The 18,498-nt window shown below is 45.1% G+C and overlaps 1 protein-coding gene and 1 pseudogene across 2 annotated transcripts in view; both read right to left on the bottom strand.

Moving 5' to 3' along the window:
* Positions 1-1,168: 1,168 nt before the first annotated feature.
* The window catches only part of LOC134654592 (ankyrin repeat and LEM domain-containing protein 2 homolog), a 29,186-nt gene continuing 11,856 nt past the window's right edge, over positions 1,169-18,498 (bottom strand). The window contains exons 7-14 of one of the 2 annotated variants that reach the window (XM_063510060.1): positions 17,388-17,540; positions 14,739-14,917; positions 13,202-14,253; positions 11,891-12,012; positions 4,275-4,402; positions 3,524-3,655; positions 3,020-3,200; positions 1,176-1,292 (exon numbers count right to left, since the gene is read on the bottom strand). In XM_063510060.1, coding sequence (XP_063366130.1) covers positions 1,200-1,292; positions 3,020-3,200; positions 3,524-3,655; positions 4,275-4,402; positions 11,891-12,012; positions 13,202-14,253; positions 14,739-14,917; positions 17,388-17,540 — 2,040 coding nt within the window. In that variant the 3' untranslated portion in view covers positions 1,176-1,199. Of the gene's footprint in view, positions 1,293-2,113; positions 2,236-3,019; positions 3,201-3,523; positions 3,656-4,274; positions 4,403-11,890; positions 12,013-13,201; positions 14,254-14,738; positions 14,918-17,387; positions 17,541-18,498 lie in introns of those variants that run through there. The other variant, XR_010097341.1, reaches the window with a different exon arrangement.
* LOC134654729 (uncharacterized) lies at positions 4,930-10,805 on the bottom strand (annotated as a pseudogene).

Below are 18,498 nucleotides of genomic sequence, written 5' to 3'. Positions count from 1 at the left end.
AGTAAAATTACAGTTCAGTTTAGTATAAAAGTGGGTTTTTTGATAGTAAATAGGCCAATCTAACTGACATTTTACTATTTGAAATATAAACACACAGATTACGGTAAAAAAATACACTACATACAAATACAATATAACATTTTGTAATTTTCACATTTTCAGTACGTAAAATTATACTAAATAAAATTATAATTACATTTATTACCCTCTCCAAACAATACACAGATTTTAGGGCATTTATATTTATTAATAACAAAACTGCATTTCTTAGTGACTTTATATTGTTTTAGTATTAGGTCACGTAAAATTAAAATAAAAAATATTGAGGGAGAGGCAATAGGCGTAAGATCGCACAGTTTATGAAGAGGCATTTATTTACAAATGTAAGCGGTATTTCTAGTTCTAACAATCTATATTTTAAGCACCATGAATAATTATTAGTCTGCAAACAATTAAGCTGTTTTTTACTGAAGATAAACTGAACTATTTTTACGTGTAAGTGGGAAATGTGCATAATGAACGGTCAAATGAAGTAGCCTTAAAAGCCAATAGACATCTAAATTATTAAATAAAAAAATTATAGGTAATCAAATTATAAAATAAGAAAATTTTGAATATCATTTGAATTTTAATATCAATAATTGGTAACCGAAAACAGTAGCACTGTGTTAAAAATTTTGTTTTCCGAAATAATATTTATAGCAGTATCCTTTTGTGCAGGGCAAAAATATTTGTAGTATCAGGATAGTTTTACGTACTAATCCCTCAACTTTCATCGTCGCGAATCGCCTCGCCGCCAATGACCGATATATCCGCACCGTAGATTCAACGCCAAAGACCGATTAATCGGTCACAAACCACAGAGCAACATAGACCTACGTGCATATACATAAAGTTCAATTTCAGTTTTGACACTTCGGTGACGTGGCGTCAGCGTGACAGCTTTTGTGTTTGACACGGCGTCGAAAACGTTAAGTATGTAGTCTAAAATTGACGTTTGACAATTCAGTAACCACAAAACATATTATCACTCCGTACAGCAATATCTTTTTCAGCTGTCACACTTTTTTCCAGAGATTACACATTTTATACAATCAATGAAAGTTGCGATTATAATGAAACTTGTACGTCCAGCGCGAAGTGTGGGCTTGTCACTAGTGATGTTAGCTGGTGGTTGATGGTAGCGGTGGTGGGGGCGGTCAGAAGCCAAAGCTGACGTTGTGGCCGAGGTTCTTGGTGGCCAGCGCCGAGCGCGGCGAGTTGGGACCCGTCACTCGCAACCAGTTTGATACCTGGCAAGATATTAAAATATTAATAAAGTTTATATTTTCTACGCAATCCAGGATGTTACACATGTTTAAAATGGAACATTCCGTGAAGTTGACTACTATTATTATAGGTGAACCAGGATCTATTGAGGGTGCGCCATGTTGCGGAATTTCACTGGAACTAATTTTTTCATACTACACTGAATTGTCACCCTATACATGAGAATAACAGCGCCCTCTTGACAATTATCATATATTACTGGTCAGGCTTTAACTCACATTTATAGACGGGTCTAACGCGAAATTTATTCAATTACCTTTATTTACCGACGTTTCGACACAGGTTTCGAAACATCGGTAAATAAAGGTAATTGAATAAATTTCGCGTTAGACCCGTCTATAAATGTGAGTTGTGTTCAAAACGCGAAGGTTTTAAATATTATATTGTCTACTATTGTCCAGTACAAACGCGTTTTTTTTTAAAGATTCGCAGTATGTACGTATAAGAGTTTGTTTTTCTGTAGCAGATATATAATCATCGACTTTAAACACTGCACCGCCGCGGGCTGCAGTAGGAGCTGGGGCCCGATTCTCAAAAGCTTGTAACTTGTAATACAAGTGGAAGTCCCTTTCTAACGCTACGGCTTACGTAGGCGAACAACGCGCTAACGCGGCGCGGCGCGGCGAAGATGAAACAAACCGTTGATACGTATAGGTGTGTCCTACTCGTACGTGAGCGATTTAGACGCGACACGCTCGTACGTGAGCGATTTAGACGCGACGCGAGACGCGTAACAGGTAGCGTAACAACAGCTGTCAAAAAGTGACATCTGATCCACACTCACCTGTAGCGGCACGGAGCGGTCGTGATACGCTTCCTGCGCGAGCTGCGGGCGGTGGTTGGGCGTGGAGCAGCGCTCGCGCGGCCGCGGCGTGTGCGCGGTGGGGGTGGCCGTGTGCCGCAGTGGGCTGCATTAAGAGCTGGTCCACACTCACCTGTAGCGGCACGGAGCGGTCGTGATACGCTTCCTGCGCGAGCTGCGGGCGGTGGTTGGGCGTGGAGCAGCGCTCGCGCGGCCGCGGCGTGTGCGCTGCGGGGGTGGCCGTGTGCCGCAGTGGGCTGCATTAAGAGCTGGTCCACACTCACCTGTAGCGGCACGGAGCGGTCGTGATACGCTTCCTGCGCGAGCTGCGGGCGGTGGTTGGGCGTGGAGCAGCGCTCGCGCGGCCGCGGCGTGTGCGCTGCGGGGGTGGCCGTGTGCCGCAGTGGGCTGCATTAAGAGCTGGTCCACACTCACCTGTAGCGGCACGGAGCGGTCGTGATACGCTTCCTGCGCGAGCTGCGGGCGGTGGTTGGGCGTGGAGCAGCGCTCGCGCGGCCGCGGCGTGTGCGCTGCGGGGGTGGCCGTGTGCCGCAGTGGGCTGCATTAAGAGCTGGTCCACACTCACCTGTAGCGGCACGGAGCGGTCGTGATACGCTTCCTGCGCGAGCTGCGGGCGGTGGTTGGGCGTGGAGCAGCGCTCGCGCGGCCGCGGCGTGTGCGCTGCGGGGGTGGCCGTGTGCCGCAGTGGGCTGCATTAAGAGCTGGTCCACACTCACCTGTAGCGGCACGGAGCGGTCGTGATACGCTTCCTGCGCGAGCTGCGGGCGGTGGTTGGGCGTGGAGCAGCGCTCGCGCGGCCGCGGCGTGTGCGCTGCGGGGGTGGCCGTGTGCCGCAGTGGGCTGCATTAAGAGCTGGTCCACACTCACCTGTAGCGGCACGGAGCGGTCGTGATACGCTTCCTGCGCGAGCTGCGGGCGGTGGTTGGGCGTGGAGCAGCGCTCACGCGGCCGCGGCGTGTGCGCTGCGGGGGTGGCCGTGTGCCGCAGTGGGCTGCAGTAGCTAAAGGACGCCGATGCCACGCTGTCGTTTAGTTCGTGGGCCGCCCATCTGGTTACAAAGTCATGACAACGATAACTCACTGAAATCTACTGCAAGTTCAGAATCATAGTAAACCCCACTTATGATCTGATAATAAATATTGTGATCTGTTTGTACTGATGTAAAAACAGGTATACGTAGAGGATATTTCGTTTAGCGATTATATTAGTAACCCTTTATAGGGTACACTTTAATATTATATACTTTAACATTATGCTATATCAGACAATTAGGCACCGTTTTACAGATCACCATCCATCCATCCATCAAACCCTCTTTTATTTATCAAAATAAGGATTCCTATCGAACAAAAAACTGAAAGGTATACTAACTTGTCTCTCTCCGTAGGCGAGTAGAGCGCGACGCTATGTCTCCAGCGATACACGTTGGGGTATGACTCGGGGCTAATGCTACACGGGGCTAGTGCGTCGAATACTAGTCGGTCCATCTTACTCGGCTCCTCTCTGTAATATCAATTTCAAGTAACTAAATTGCGAGGGTGCTTGTTAACAAGATATCACAATGCGGTAACTGTGGAAAGTGAAGGTGGTTAATCGGAATTGAATATCTTACAGAATTTAAGGATTTACAGGAGGTTGGGGTGAATACAAGCATCCGTACACATTGGGTTCAAAATTAATACTTATATGAACCGGGGTAAAATTGAACAGTACCTGCATAAATTGGAGTGAAAATGAACAGTAGGTACAGTCAGCAGCCGAAGTTGCTAAGCGGGCGAGGTGTTCAAAATGATCTTGACGAGACTTTATTGTTAAGAGAATAAGAGTGCGTCAAGGCACAGAATAAATAGTAGTACTAAGTACAGAAGACTCACTCTCTAACAAATGGCGTCTGTTACGATCAGCACAGATATGGCCGCTAGGTGGCGACAGCGCCACGCGCGGCTTATGGCTTTCCCCAAAATTGGGGCCGAACGGATGTACTTTTAGCTACCTGTAGCAAAGCGACGAAATCGCTGAGTGAGACACGCCTGGTCATGGTAATTTTGAACACCTCGCCCGCTTAGCAACTTCAGCTGCCGACTGTACTAAAACGGGGTGAGTGTGAACAGTGTGACAGTACCCGTATATGAAGGGCTCTGCGAGCGCCCTGTCGCTGGCGTCCACCATCTTGTCGTCATCGTCAGAATACTCCGAGGCAGTTTGGTACTCGTCCGAGTTGCACGACTCGCCCGACTCGTCCTCCGATATCTGCATACACATTCATAATTTGAATGTTATTGAAACATGTAATATTATAGTGATAATATGTATTACGAAAGTGTCATTCTATGGAACTAACCGCCATATTGAAATTGTCTCCCAATGATGAATTTACTAGTGACTTTAGTTTACATAAGTAGTTAGCAAGTTCCATAGAATGACACTTTACATAGAATTCATCATTGTTGTAGATTATGGCACTAGCACGAGGAATGAAAAGGCAAAGTTAAACTTAACAATGAACTTTAATTCGATTTTCGGATACAGAGTCGAGTGAAATGGATCGCGTCTAGCAGCGGACTGCCGCCGGCGCATAGTAACATATTGCATTACTTGCATAAGATATTAACAATAAGATATTGACAAACAATTTTGAACCTTAAACGTTAGTACTTAAGTATCGAATTAACATGGCAACTTTTCCTTAGGAATAAAACTTAACTAATTACATAGGTATAAGTACAGTATGTACCTATAGTGAGCGCATCGCTAACACTCCCCACCCCAGTGCTGACTCAGCACTCTAAACTTACGGGAATCGGGGCGATGCGTGCCGCGGATCGCCGGTAAGTCCCGGTAGCCGTCCTCACCTCCACTACACGGATGCGGCCGTCTCCGCCAGGCATCACCTGGGTGATCAACCCCTTCGGCCACATATTACGGGGAGAGTTGGGATCCACGACCAGAACGAGATCTCCTACCTTTAACGGCTTCCGCTCCTCCAGCCATTTTGTCCTAGGCACAAGGGTGGGTAAGATTTCTCTTAGCCACCTCTGCCAAAACATGTCAGCGAGCCTCTGCGCCTTCCGCCATAGTTTCCTCAAGTTGAGATCAGAATCATCGAACTCTCCTACAATAGGGAGTCGCGATGATGACCCTAAAAGGAAATGATTAGGAGTAAGAGACTCACCGTCAGCAGGATCGACAGACACGTGCACCAATGGACGACTGTTGACCATGTTCTCAACTTCTGCCATTAATGTGGTCAAAACTTCGTCCCTTGGTGCTCGTTCTTTTAAAACGACCTTGAGAGCCGTCTTTACTGAACGTATTAAACGTTCCCACGCCCCACCCCAATGAGGGCTGGCGGGGGGAATAAAAGTCCAGTCCATGTTGTTATTAACCCCCTCAGCTTTTAGCACGTCCATATCTAGCGCCTCCATGGACCGGCGCAACTCTGTGTCGGCGCCCCTCAGGTTAGTACCGTTGTCCGAGTACAGATGGCGCGGCCAGCCGCGCCGCGCCGCCATTCGTCGCAACGCCATAATGAGCGAGTCAGTTGTAAGGGAGGCAACAAGCTCGATATGAATTGCCCGCACTGTGAGGCATGTGAATAGAACACCATATCTCTTTTCTCTGCGGCGACCGACCGCGACCTCCATTGGCCCAAAAAGGTCTAACCCACAGTGAAAAAAGGGCCGCTGATGGTGTTCTATTCTGGCCTCTGGCAAATCTCCCATGCGAGGTACCTGAGGTTTGCTCTTCATTATCCTGCACAACATGCACCTTGACGTCACGAGTTTAACAGTAGGTCTAAGTTTAATTACCCAATACCTTTGTTTAATTTCGTTTACCACCATCTCCTGACTTCCATGGGCCGCTTTGACATGGTAATGTCGAACGATTAATCGTGCTACCTGATGACGGCCGTCCAGGATTACGGGTCTCTTGACGTCCAGAGGCACATCTGATGCGGCGTCAATGCGCCCGCCCACGCGAAGTAATTCATTTTCGTCTAAAACGGGTGATAATTTTAATAACTTACTTGCGCGATGTAATGCCCCGCGCGCCTTAATTCTGGCTAAGTCTTCCCCGAAAGACTCGTTTTGCGCGTATTTTAGTAGCAATATCTCGGCACGCTCCATCATTGCGCAGTCGATCTCGGCCGCTTGACCTTTGCACCTAGCGATGAACTTTAGCACCGTGGCCGTGGCGCGGGTGAGACGAAGCCATGAAGAGAAGCGCTGCGGGTCCGGAACTGGTATGCATGCAGGTTCGTCGCGCACTTGGACGACCGCTACGCATTCCTCTGTCTCCTCCTCGTTACCAGTCGGTATAATATCTTTAGGCCATTGACTTTCGTCAGCGTATAAAAAAGAAGGACCTTTGAACCACTCATTCTGTAGGGCTAGATCAAACGAGTCCCGCGTAGCTAAATCGGCAACATTTAGTTTCGTAGAAATGTACCGCCACTCGTTCACGCGGGTAAGGTCGTCAATCTCCCCCAAACGATTTGCTTCAAAGGCCTTATACGTACGGTTTTTGTTGCGAATCCAATGTATCGCAGTTGAGGAGTCACACCAGAAGTAACGCCTCGTAGGCGTTAGTTTATGCTCCTTTCCAATTGCATTGGCTAGTCTTGCCGACAACAATGCAGCTTGCAGCTCAGCCTTCGGTATAGTCAGCTGTTTTACCGGCATAACTCTGCTTTTGCTTGCAATAAATGCAACATAAGTAGTACCGTTATCCTCCCAGCGCCAATAGCCCACAGCTGACATCGCCTGAGTAGATGCATCGCTAAAAAAATGCATTTGTAAATTATTATAATATGAATACCTACTACTCGATGCGGTCGTAGCACATGTAGATGCCGCTACGCCCTCGTAGCCTTTCGTAGCACCTTGCGTAGGCGCGTGGGTCGCGGGGGCCGCGGGGGGAAAGGTAGGTGCCGGTGCCGCTGCGTCGACATCCACACAGTCTTGCATTTCGCTCGCACGCGCTGTCGCCGATTGGCTGTCCCTTACCGCATTGCGCGCGGCCGTGCAGTATAACCTAGGTATACGAATATCTTTAATTACCTTTAGGAGGTCAACCCACTTTCGCCACTTGTGATAAATCTGATCTGGAATGTAATCATCCCAATCCACCTGTAAGCGCCAAGCCTCTTGAAGCATGATTCGGCCTTGAATCGTGAAGGGTGCTAAGAAACCTAGTACATCAAAAATTGACATAATTACTCTTAGCATTAAACGTTTTGTAGGCCTATTCTCACCTTTAAGTACGTCGCTCGGTATACGTTTTAATGACAAATCGAAGCCCAGTATGTCATCAGCCGGGTACCAAATGAGACCCAAGGTACGCTCGCTTTCATGTTGCTGGCCGCAGTACCTAAGGTCTCCTTTGGCACGCTGTTTAAAACTGCGACGCTGTTGCTCGTCCAGTTTCTTATTTCAAAGCCGCCCGCCCTGTGGATATCACTGACGTTTCTTACCATTTCGATCGCTGTCGCCTCGTCGGGCAGGCTGTCGATGTAGTCGTCCATATAGTGCGAGTTGACGATGGCATCGACGGCGGCGGGAAATGACGATTCAAATCGCTGGGCGTTTTTATTTTTAACAAATTGCGCGACGAACGGAGCACAATTTGCACCAAAAATAAGTGACGTCATCGCGTACGTCTTCATGTTTTCTGTGGGGTCGTTTCTCCACAGAAACCTCAGAGCGTCCTGGTCGTCTTGCTGGATCTTAACCCTTAAGAACATGTCCCTAATATCACCTGTTACTGCAATTGGATGCTCCCGAAAGCGCAGCATTATACCTAAAAGCGATGACAATAGGTCAGGCCCTGTGAGCAAATAATCATTTAGCGAGCTACCACTTACCTGACTGGCAGCATCGAAGACCAGACGGAGTTTTCGCTTGTTCGGGTTGTCCACGCCGAAATGAGGTAAGTAATAAGTCTTCGGCGTGACCTCAGTATTAGTCAGTTCCATAGCGTAATCATTTTCTAATAAATGATTGACCCTTTCACGGTACCTGTCGGCGAATCCTGGATCCTTACCCATTTTGCGCTCAATACCCTTCATCCTGGTAAGCGCGTTTGGGCGGGAGTCTGGCATGGGGCGGTGTTCGTCCTTCCACGGAAGGCCGACGTACCAGCGCCCGTCGATGAGCTCGGCGGAGCGCTCCAGCTGCGCGACGGCGCGGGCGTCGTCGGCCTTTTGGCGCGCGTGCGCCGTCACGCCCATGGAATCTAGCAGAAATGAGCGCCTAACATCTTCGTGGATTTCCCTTAGGAGGCACTCGTCTGATGTGGTATCATGGTCTGCTCCGCTATCTGCAATAAAAAGGTTAGTATGGACAGCGACAGATGGTGAGCCCCTGGACCGACGGACAGTCCGCGGCACGCACACTTTCCCATGGACGCTCCAGCCGAGGCGGGTGAGTGTAGCTGATGGCTCATTATTATCTTTGCCCTCCCTTACTTGAATAGGTATCACAACATGTAAGTTATCCTGACCTAACAATAATTCAGGTTTTGAATCAGTGGTACAAAATTTATGTTTTATATCTGCTAGGTGAGAATAATTAACTAATTTTAAAACAGACAGTGTTTGTATTGCCAAACTTAATTCTTCAACACAACGCAATTTAACATTATAAACCTTATCGTCCATACCTTTAATGTCGACATTCACTTTGGTCGATTTGTACTCAATCCCGTCATTTTTAAACGCACCGTGAACGTGTAATGTCTGCGAGTTACCACGTAGGCCCACGCGTTGCGCGAGATTGGCACTTATTAACGAGATGGTAGATCCATCGTCCAATAGCGCGGTGCTATTTACTATACCGTTAGGTCCCTGAACACGCACTGGTACTACTTTTAACAACACTCTGCTGTCGGTCGCATTTATATGAGTTAAAGTGTCCGTCACTGGCTTGAACGCGGGTTCGCGCGGCACGGGTCCGTTTATCGCGGTACTATTATTCGGTACACTTGCACTCGGTAGCGGCGCGGGCGCCGCCGTGACGTCACGCGCACTGTTGTTTACCGGATAATGTAGTAGGCGATGATGTGGAGCTCCGCAGCCGTCCTTGTCGCACGCGGGGGACTTGCAGGTATCGCGTTCATGCTTGGAGATAATGCATTTGTAGCATAAGCCGTTTTTCTTCACGTGTTGCCATCGTACTTTGCGCAACGCTTTCTTGAATGGTTTGCATTCCGTTAACTTATGCACAGCTGTTCGGCAAAATAAACATTTTAAATCGCCTTCTTCAGTTTGTAGTAAAACAGTTTGTGTACGGGAAGATGAATGATCGCTCGACTTGTTTTTAAAGGTATCGTTGCGCGTAGTTGTTAAGAAACTTGCAGTTTTAGAAATCTTCAATGCTTCGTCATTAAGAAAATCCGATAGAATGACTAACCTCGATTTCTGCGCATCTTGAAGAAGTTTAAAACTGTAATCTGACCATTTGGAGATGAGCACAGTGGGCAGCTTGGACAGGATGATGGAGACGATATTCATGCCGTGTAGGTACTCCTCGCGTCCTACTGCTCGCACAGCTACTACGAAATTTTGAACCTTTACTGCGAACATAACTATATCCTTATGATATTCGAGTTGTAAAGGCTGTAGCTTCTTAATGTCTTGCAGAATACGAGAAATGATGCTGTCAGGGTTTCCAAAACGTAGCTCCAATGTCGACATTACCCGGTCGGGCGACGTGGCGCTGATGAACAATGCGGCGACTGCATCTCGTGCGGCTCCTTTAAGACATTTACGAAGTCTCCATAAATTTTCTTTATCTGTAAATTTACAGACCTCAGTAGACTCCTGGTAGGCCTGTTTGAACTGAAGCCATTCTAACTGGTCACCTGAAAATTCAGGTAGGTCCTTAGGCGTGCTAATGCGGCTGAGCAGACTGGCGTTAGGCACTTGGTTGCTAGCGGTCGATAGGTCTTTAAGTGCGCCGGCTAATAATTGCACTGTTTGGTTGAGCGCGCTGACGGTACCTTCGGGCGCAGGCGGCGCTGCCGGCATGAAGCCATCGGCGGCGGCGCGCGGTGCTAAGCTAGACGCTGGCCTCGGCTGAGCTTGCTCGGTGAATGCGGAGGGTATGACAGGTGTAGGCATCCGTGCTGGAACTGGAATGTGCAGCGTGTCCGTTGTGACTCCATTGTCGGGGACTGGCTGCTCCTCAGGTAGTTCCGTGTGGTTGCTTTGCTGCTCAACCCACGCATTTATATCGTTGCGAAGAGGTAAATTACCATCGAATTGTGAACTGTATTCCTCAAGCTCCTCTTCGTCACTAAGCGCTGCAAGTTGCGCGTCTAAGGTTTTATTAATAAGGTCCATTTGAATCGCAGCCTTTTCCTTAGCGGCGTCCAAAATTAATTGTTTTCGCCTGGCTTCTTTAGAGGCTGATGATCTTCGTGAGCCCTTGCTACTCGGGACGGCACCCACATGTGAGGCGGCAGGCTTCGTATCGGGAATTTGCTTAAATTGCTGCATCGGCTCCGACTTTATGCTGCCTGTCGCGTTTAATTTGTATTGTAGAAACTTCTTGACCATCGGATCCAAAGGTTTCTCGACTTTTTCGGGCGTAGTTACATTGCACGGCGGTATAACCTCACTTTTTCTTTGTTCACGCTCGCGCGCCATGTGTTCCTCGTGCTCGCGACGTGCCCTCGCACTGCGAGTTTCCATTTTTATAGGCGTTCGATGCATAATCCGGCTCGAAGACCACTTTGTAGATTATGGCACTAGCACGAGGAATGAAAAGGCAAAGTTAAACTTAACAATGAACTTTAATTCGATTTTCGGATACAGAGTCGAGTGAAATGGATCGCGTCTAGCAGCGGACTGCCGCCGGCGCATAGTAACATATTGCATTACTTGCATAAGATATTAACAATAAGATATTGACAAACAATTTTGAACCTTAAACGTTAGTACTTAAGTATCGAATTAACATGGCAACTTTTCCTTAGGAATAAAACTTAACTAATTACATAGGTATAAGTACAGTATGTACCTATAGTGAGCGCATCGCTAACAATTGTCATAAGAACTTTTGATATGAAAAGCACTCACTATACTTGGGAACAAAGTTTATTTCTCGATTACTTATACTTATAGAAAGATAAAAGGAGAAACGACCGTCAGGCAATAAGACAACCTACTACTGTTTGGGCAAAATAACTGTTTATAGCGGCAACATCATTATTATGTATTTTTCTAAGATTCCCACGATACACGCTGTGCCTAGTGTGGGGATCACTGTACTGCTTTTATTGAAATTTTTGTATTTGTTGAAATAAATGTTTATTTTATTTTATTTGAATTTAAAACCTTAGTCGTAAATAGTTTTAATGGCGTTTCAAAACATTTTATGAAGTCGGCTTTTTTCTATAATAGTTATTTACAGTACATATGGGGCTACTTTTCCGCACTAGTGCGTAAAATAGCACTTTTCGTGCGTATGTCGAAAATAACTATTTCGATACAAGTGCGAAAAAGAGGAAATTTGAAACGAGTGGCGATAAATTAAAACACGACTGAAGGGAGTGTTTTAAATCGACATGAGTTGCGAATTACCTATTCACACGTGTATCGAACAACGTTTTACAGTACATATGGCACTTTAAAGTTTCGACATACGCACGAAAAGTGCTATTTTACGCACTAGTGCGGAAAAGTTGCCCCATATGTACTGTAAAAGATTATTATATTGATTCTCTTGGGCCACGTACCTCAGCGGGCACCACGGTGCACTTGGCGGTGTCGAGCGTGTAGAGCGCGGGCGCGGAATCCCCGCTCGGGGAGTTCACGCTGAGCGGACGGGACGTCTCGTTGCGCTGGCTTTTGCCGTCACCTGATAAACAAATCAGCAAAATGATATATATGTCAGCAAAATAACTGTAGCCGGACTTTTTTGTACTCTTATGGGCGAGTCATACCAGCGGGGAGACACTGCTGACTTCGAACAAACTCGGCTCCGTTCGGCTCAGCATTGCTCCGAGCAATTATTAGGGTTGACACATAGGGTTGCCAGATCGAAAGGCGCTATTATCGGGAAAAAATAAAAAAAAATCGGGATTTTGGGCCTTAAGTCGGGGAAATGAATGATTCAAATTAAATTAATTGTATTAACAAAAACGATATATTACATTATTGGCACTACGTCAGCTGCTCTGCCCAATCTCGCCAAGCGCGCCCCGCGCGCGCGCTGTCGGGCTCGACGCGGGTCGCTGGTTCGCTCGACAATAGTTCAGAACTTGAAATTATTGTTTTATAACGTGATGCTGTTTTTCGGGACAATTTTCACTTTGTCGGGAATCGGGAACACATGCAAAAAATCGGGAGAATCCCGGCGAATCCCGACCATCTGGCAACCCTATGACACAACTTGACGTCCCTTTGCATGCACGACCACAGATAAGATTTTTGACAACCCTAAATAGCCGAAAGGGATAGTGCCATAAGTTAGAAAGGGATATCATGATTCGACCCTGAATCGCTGTCAAACTTCGGTTTTGTAGGAAGTGTCCTTTCAGAATCAGAATGCTTTATTTGTAAAACATAGGTATACATGGGTCTTAGGTTACATTTGAGCGCTATGTTTTGCCGGTTGGCATACAAATGTCAAAGAGAACTTTCTGTACGGTAGTACTATTACTTATTCTGTGGTCATACAGAAATTCAGTAAGAAGTAAGTGTGATGCTTAATGCCAATATAAATAACAACCACAGGTTTTACTGTCAATAAGGGTGGTTCCATCTGTAAACACTTTTGGTCCAATATATGTGTATTTTCGTCTAACATTTTGCTTAGTGAGAAAGTGAGACGCAATCCACATTGGACAGGTGTAATACCACCCTAACTTACAAACCTTAACACATTTTCTTTTTCAGGTTTTCTATAACTCAAGAGGACCTTCACTTACCAGCGAAAACAAAGCTAAAACAGAGAGTCCTGTCACAACATTCTATATATCTTAATAAAAATAAGCGTTGATATGTTTACACAAAAAAAAAGAAAACTAAAATAAAATGAAACTTACCAATGTCACAATCGAACGTCAGCCTTCTAACCAGGCTCTCACTCTTCGGACTAGTCGACAATATCGACCTGTTCTTCCTAAACGACGCATTTTTCTTGCTGTTTCTCTCAAAATTCTCAATCTTCCACTCGCACCTGCATTTAGCCGCTTTCCCCCACAGCTCCGCACACTCAGACTCTGACACCGAAGGCCCTTTACTCGCCTCTGACTCCGCTAACTCTTCACTAATAAAACTAGCCAAGCATTTAATGTGACTATCTAATACGTGGGACATTCGTAACCTGCTTGGATTTCTTGCAGACCTATGCTCATCGTCCGAGCTGAATATATCGTCGTTCGGACAACGCAGTTTCACTAAAAACTCCGCTAGACTGTTCAAGTCGTCTGTGTCTTTAGTTTGTCGCTTCAACATGAAGACAGCCAGCTGGGCTAGTCGCGAATGTATCAACGCGAAGTTGATATTCTGAAATCGTTCGTCGTCCATGTAAGTGTACATGGTATGTTGGAGGTATTTCGCTTCCGCTTTTAGAGATTCTCCTGCGACTTCCGGTTCGGATGTTAGAGAGAAAGTTAGAGCATCGGCGATTCTTTTAGCAAATACTTGGCAGGTTCGTTCTATACAGAGGAGTTGGCTAACCGAGTGGTTCGGATGGTTCGTTGGTGCGACGTCACCGTTGGTTAACGCTTTCGTTGGTTGCCGGCACATCCTCTGCCGTATCGGGTCTGTTTTCTTCCAATGCGCCGGTCTGTCCGAAGATATCGTGCACGTTTTCATAGCCACGCATAGTTCAGACATGGGGCTGAGGACAGAGTTTTGTTTCACAGGGCTTTGTGATAGGTTGCCTAGGTTCCCTAGACTGATCCTGGATAAGGAGATGTCGTCAGGGGACTGAGCGCAGCTGTCGCTGTAAGCGAAGGAGCAGGCGCTCTCGTATTTAGTTTTGAGATAGTTTTCTAGTAACGCTAGACCCTCAGGAGTTCTGAGGTCTGTAAAGGTGTCCAGAAAGGGCCAGTACTCATTCCAGCCTACTTTCATTTCTTCCGCCAGGTTTCTGTAAATCAAGTAAAATTATGATTATAATTATGTAAATTGACTTCGTAGTTAGGGCATATTCTTTTTGGGAGTAAAAAGAGGAAGTTTGTCCAGGAATAATAGTTATGATATTGCAATTAATGTAGCAATCGTAATATTTTTGAATTAACAGCGACAAAGGGTTAAAATGTCTGACAATAAACTAAGGACGTTTTTTTTTGCGATAATAAAACAAAAACGGACAAGTGCGAGTGTCTCGCCCACCGAGGGTTCCGTACTTTTTAGTATTGTTATAGCGGCAACAGAAATACATCATTTGTGACAATTTCAACTGTCTAGCTTCATGGTTTTTGAGATATAGTCTGGTGACAGACAGACAGACGGACAGTGGAGTCAAAGTAATACAATAACAACACAACAACAACACACAACAACAACAATACCATTTAACAAACACATTTTTATTTTAACAATGTCATTTTGTCTCCTTAAATAAATACTAACCTGCCAACAGTCTCCAGCCCTTTAGTCATCTCTTGTAACCGGAAAGCGGGCTGTTGAAGCCGTGGGCCGCGCGGCGGTGTCTTCCACTTCCGGCGGAAGCTGTCGGCCTCGCGCGCCGCCATTGGGCCCGCGAACGCGAGGATCTCGTAACGCGGGCTCAGCGGGTCGCGGTTTATTTCCTGCACACATATACAGTGTGGAAAGATAAGTCGGGCCCTGGGGGGAAACTACCTTAAATCCTTAAGCTGGCTCATTTTACTTAAAGGAGACATTCCTTTATTTTTAAAAAGAAACAGAACTGCATTCAAAGATTTTCTAAAACTCGCTTGCCTCGCCCGGGACTCGAACCGACTAAAAATTCCAAAAAATAAAAACTCGCAATTTTATTCTACTAGTCGATACAGTTAATGTTAATGATAACATTTATCCAAGAAACATTAGGTCTTAAACTCGTCTGTCGTACAAAATATCCATAAAATGTAATATTTAGTACTCAAGATTTTTTAGACAAGCCAAATTGAAGAAAAAAAGAAAAATACTTTGAATGCAGTTTTGTTTCTTTAAAAAAATAAAGGAATGTCTCCATTAAGTAAAATGAGCCAGCTTAAGGATTTAAGGTAGTTTCCCTCCAGGGCCCGACTTATCTTTCCACACTGTATAACTCACGGTCACCGCCACCATTATATTGGTTAACTTATTAACTAGCGACCCGCCCCGGCTTCGCACGGGTTAACAATGAAATAGGCAGAGTGCCGGGAGAGGAGTAGACACCAAACTCAGGTTACTGTGTTATAGTTTATCTCATGACACTATACAAGTCACCACCAATCTCCTCTAAATTCTAATAATCAACTGTATATATCGTTAACCTACGTGTCTTGAAGAGGAAAATCCCTTATCGAATGGAGAGGTGTTTTATCTGTTTATTAATTCGCTTAGTATCCACTACGTGGTTTACGTGTACATACGCGCATCTGCCTATCACAACAAATTATACATAAACCTTCCTCTTGAATCACTCTATCTATTAAATAAAACCGCATCAAAATCCGTTGCGTAGTTTTAAAGAACTAAGCATACATACAGACAAGAAAGACAGACAGGGAAGCGACTTGTTTTATACTATGTAGTGATGTGATACATTCATAGATAATTTTATTCACTCATTCATTCCATTCGTGCCAGCTCCTGTGAGTCGATACGATACGACGGCCTTCCCAACCAGATTTTTGGGTGGGTATAGTGACCCTGCCTGTGAAGCCGCGGTCCTGGGTTCGAATCCCGGTAAGGGCATTTAATTGTGTGATGAGCACAGATATTTGTTCCCGAGTCATGGTTGTTTTCTATTCTATATTTAAGTATCTGTATATTAATATTATATATGTCGTTGTTTGAGTACCCACAACACAAGCTTTCTTGATCTTACCATGGGGCCATATTAACTCACATTTATAGACGGGTCTATCGCGAAATTTATTTGATTACCTTTATTTACCGACGTTTCGACACAGCTTTCACTGGTCGTGGTCGCGGCTAACTGATGCTACCGTGGCACTTAGTCAATTTGTGTAAATATGTCCTATAATATTTATTTATTTATTATCATCATAAGCGGTGGTGGCCGAGTGGATATGACGTCCGACTTTCAATCCGGAGGTCGCGGGTTCAAATCCTGGCTCGTACCAATGAGTTTTTCGGAACTTAAGTACGAAATATCATTTGATTTGATATTTACCACTAGCTTTTCGGTGAAGGAAAACATCGTGAGGAAACCTGCATACATCTGCGAAGAAATTCAAAGGTGTATGTGAAGTCCCCAATCCGCATTGGGCTAGCGTGGGGACTATAGCCCAAGCCCTCTCGCGCATGAAAGGAGGCCTGTGCCCAGCAGTGGGACGTATACAGGGTGCTTCCTGTAACAGGAGCAATAAATTAAACTGTAGGCTGTAGTCCTCAAACAGACCAACATTTGTTCAGCAACTTTTAAAAATTATGAATCCTTTAGACTTCCTCTTTTTCATACAAAATAAATATTGCCTTCAATGTACGCAGACATCAGTGTGTTTGACGTTGCTTGTCACGCTTTAAACATAACAAAATTTGCAATACATTGCGTCTTAGAATAAACTTTAAAGTGTAATAAAAATCAAAACCTGAGTTATTTTCAAAAGTTGCTGAACAAATGTTGGTCAGTTTGAGGAGTACAGCCTACAGTTTAATTTATTGCTCCTGTTACAGGAAGCACTCTGTATTTTTTATATTTATTTTATTTAAGCCTTTTATTTTTCCTTAAATAGTTTGCATAATAAAAGTTTTCTATTATTATTGTTGTTTATTTTACTATATTAAGGACCCCTGTCGGGTATAGGCCTCCTCCATATCTTTCCACCTTTCTCGGTCCTTAGCCTTGATTAGCCAATTTTCTCCAGCTGTGGCTATGATATCCCTGGACCATCTTGTTATGGGTTTTCCCGCCTTCCTTTTGCCATGGGGTCCTGGCCACTTTGTGACTTTGTTGGTCCATCTGTCATCTGTCAATCTTCCTATGTGGCCGGCCCATCTCCACTTCTGTTTCTGTATAGCACTCTGTATAGGCTCACATTATTATTATTTATTATTATTATCATCATGTTGTATGTATGTACCGACCGGGGGCTCCGCGGGCGTGAAGGCGCGGCCGATGGCGGGGGCCGCGCTGCCGTCCTCGGCGTGCAGCACCGGCACGTAGAACCGCTCCTCCAGCATGCCCAGGATGCGGCGCGCACACTCGGGGGACGCGTTGTTGGCGCGCTTGCAGATTATCTGCAACATGAACACAATTATACTACAACATTAGACATGGGTAACTCCGGAGTGATAGATAAAAAAGATATATATCTTTCTCGTTTCATGAATCACTCTTCTTGTCCCTAAGAATCCGAATGTATCAGTATATCCGTACGTCTCACTCCCTCGGCGACGATTTATGAAAGCGATACCTCGCAACCGAGCTAGCAAATCTGTAGCAGTTGTACGTCAGGGTTATCACTACTACGCATAAACTAAAGTACAAAAAATATTTTTTCTTTGTTTTCAAACACACCAATATTTTCAAGCAGTGAAAATTTTAACATGGAATTTTGAAAGAAATGCGTAAAAAAACGTGATTTTATAAACAAAATAACAGATACATTGAAACGCATCTAATATTGACATTGACCTGTTAATTTATATTATTTTGACAGTAAATTAAACCGGGTTATATCGGAAGAGGGTCAACAAGGTTCTCGATCAATTTTATTAATCTTACATACAATAAAGTTAAAGCAAAATGGTTCATCAGAATCGCCAACCCTGACACAAAACTGTCATATGCTACGGTTTTGCTAGCTCCGTTGCGGGGTATGGGATAAGCGAAGTCTCGGTCGCGCATCGACCGAAGTAACACGAACGAGCGACAGCGGTCGTTCGGACGGATTTGGACGCGTCATTATAATTAACTACTCTCTCTCTCTCTCATGACTCAAAGTCAGCAAGTGCCGATGTTGCGAGCGGGACGACTGTTACACACGGATATAAAGATATAAAAGAGTGATACATATCCCAATGATAAAAAGATATATATCAATCTTTTCCCTCTACTGACACATTTCGCCCATGTCTATACAACATACAGGGTGGCCAACTTAGAGATATACAACTTTTTTTGCCGCCATTTTATTTTGGCGGTAAATATGACAGTTATTGCATGAAAATTAGTTTGTGTAGATACGGCAAATTT

The sequence above is a fragment of the Cydia amplana genome, chromosome 15, assembly GCF_948474715.1.
Source record: "Cydia amplana chromosome 15, ilCydAmpl1.1, whole genome shotgun sequence".
Taxonomy (NCBI): domain Eukaryota; kingdom Metazoa; phylum Arthropoda; class Insecta; order Lepidoptera; family Tortricidae; genus Cydia; species Cydia amplana.
The sequence above is the reverse complement of the archived record's forward strand: the minus strand, read 5'-3'. Positions and strand labels throughout refer to the sequence as shown.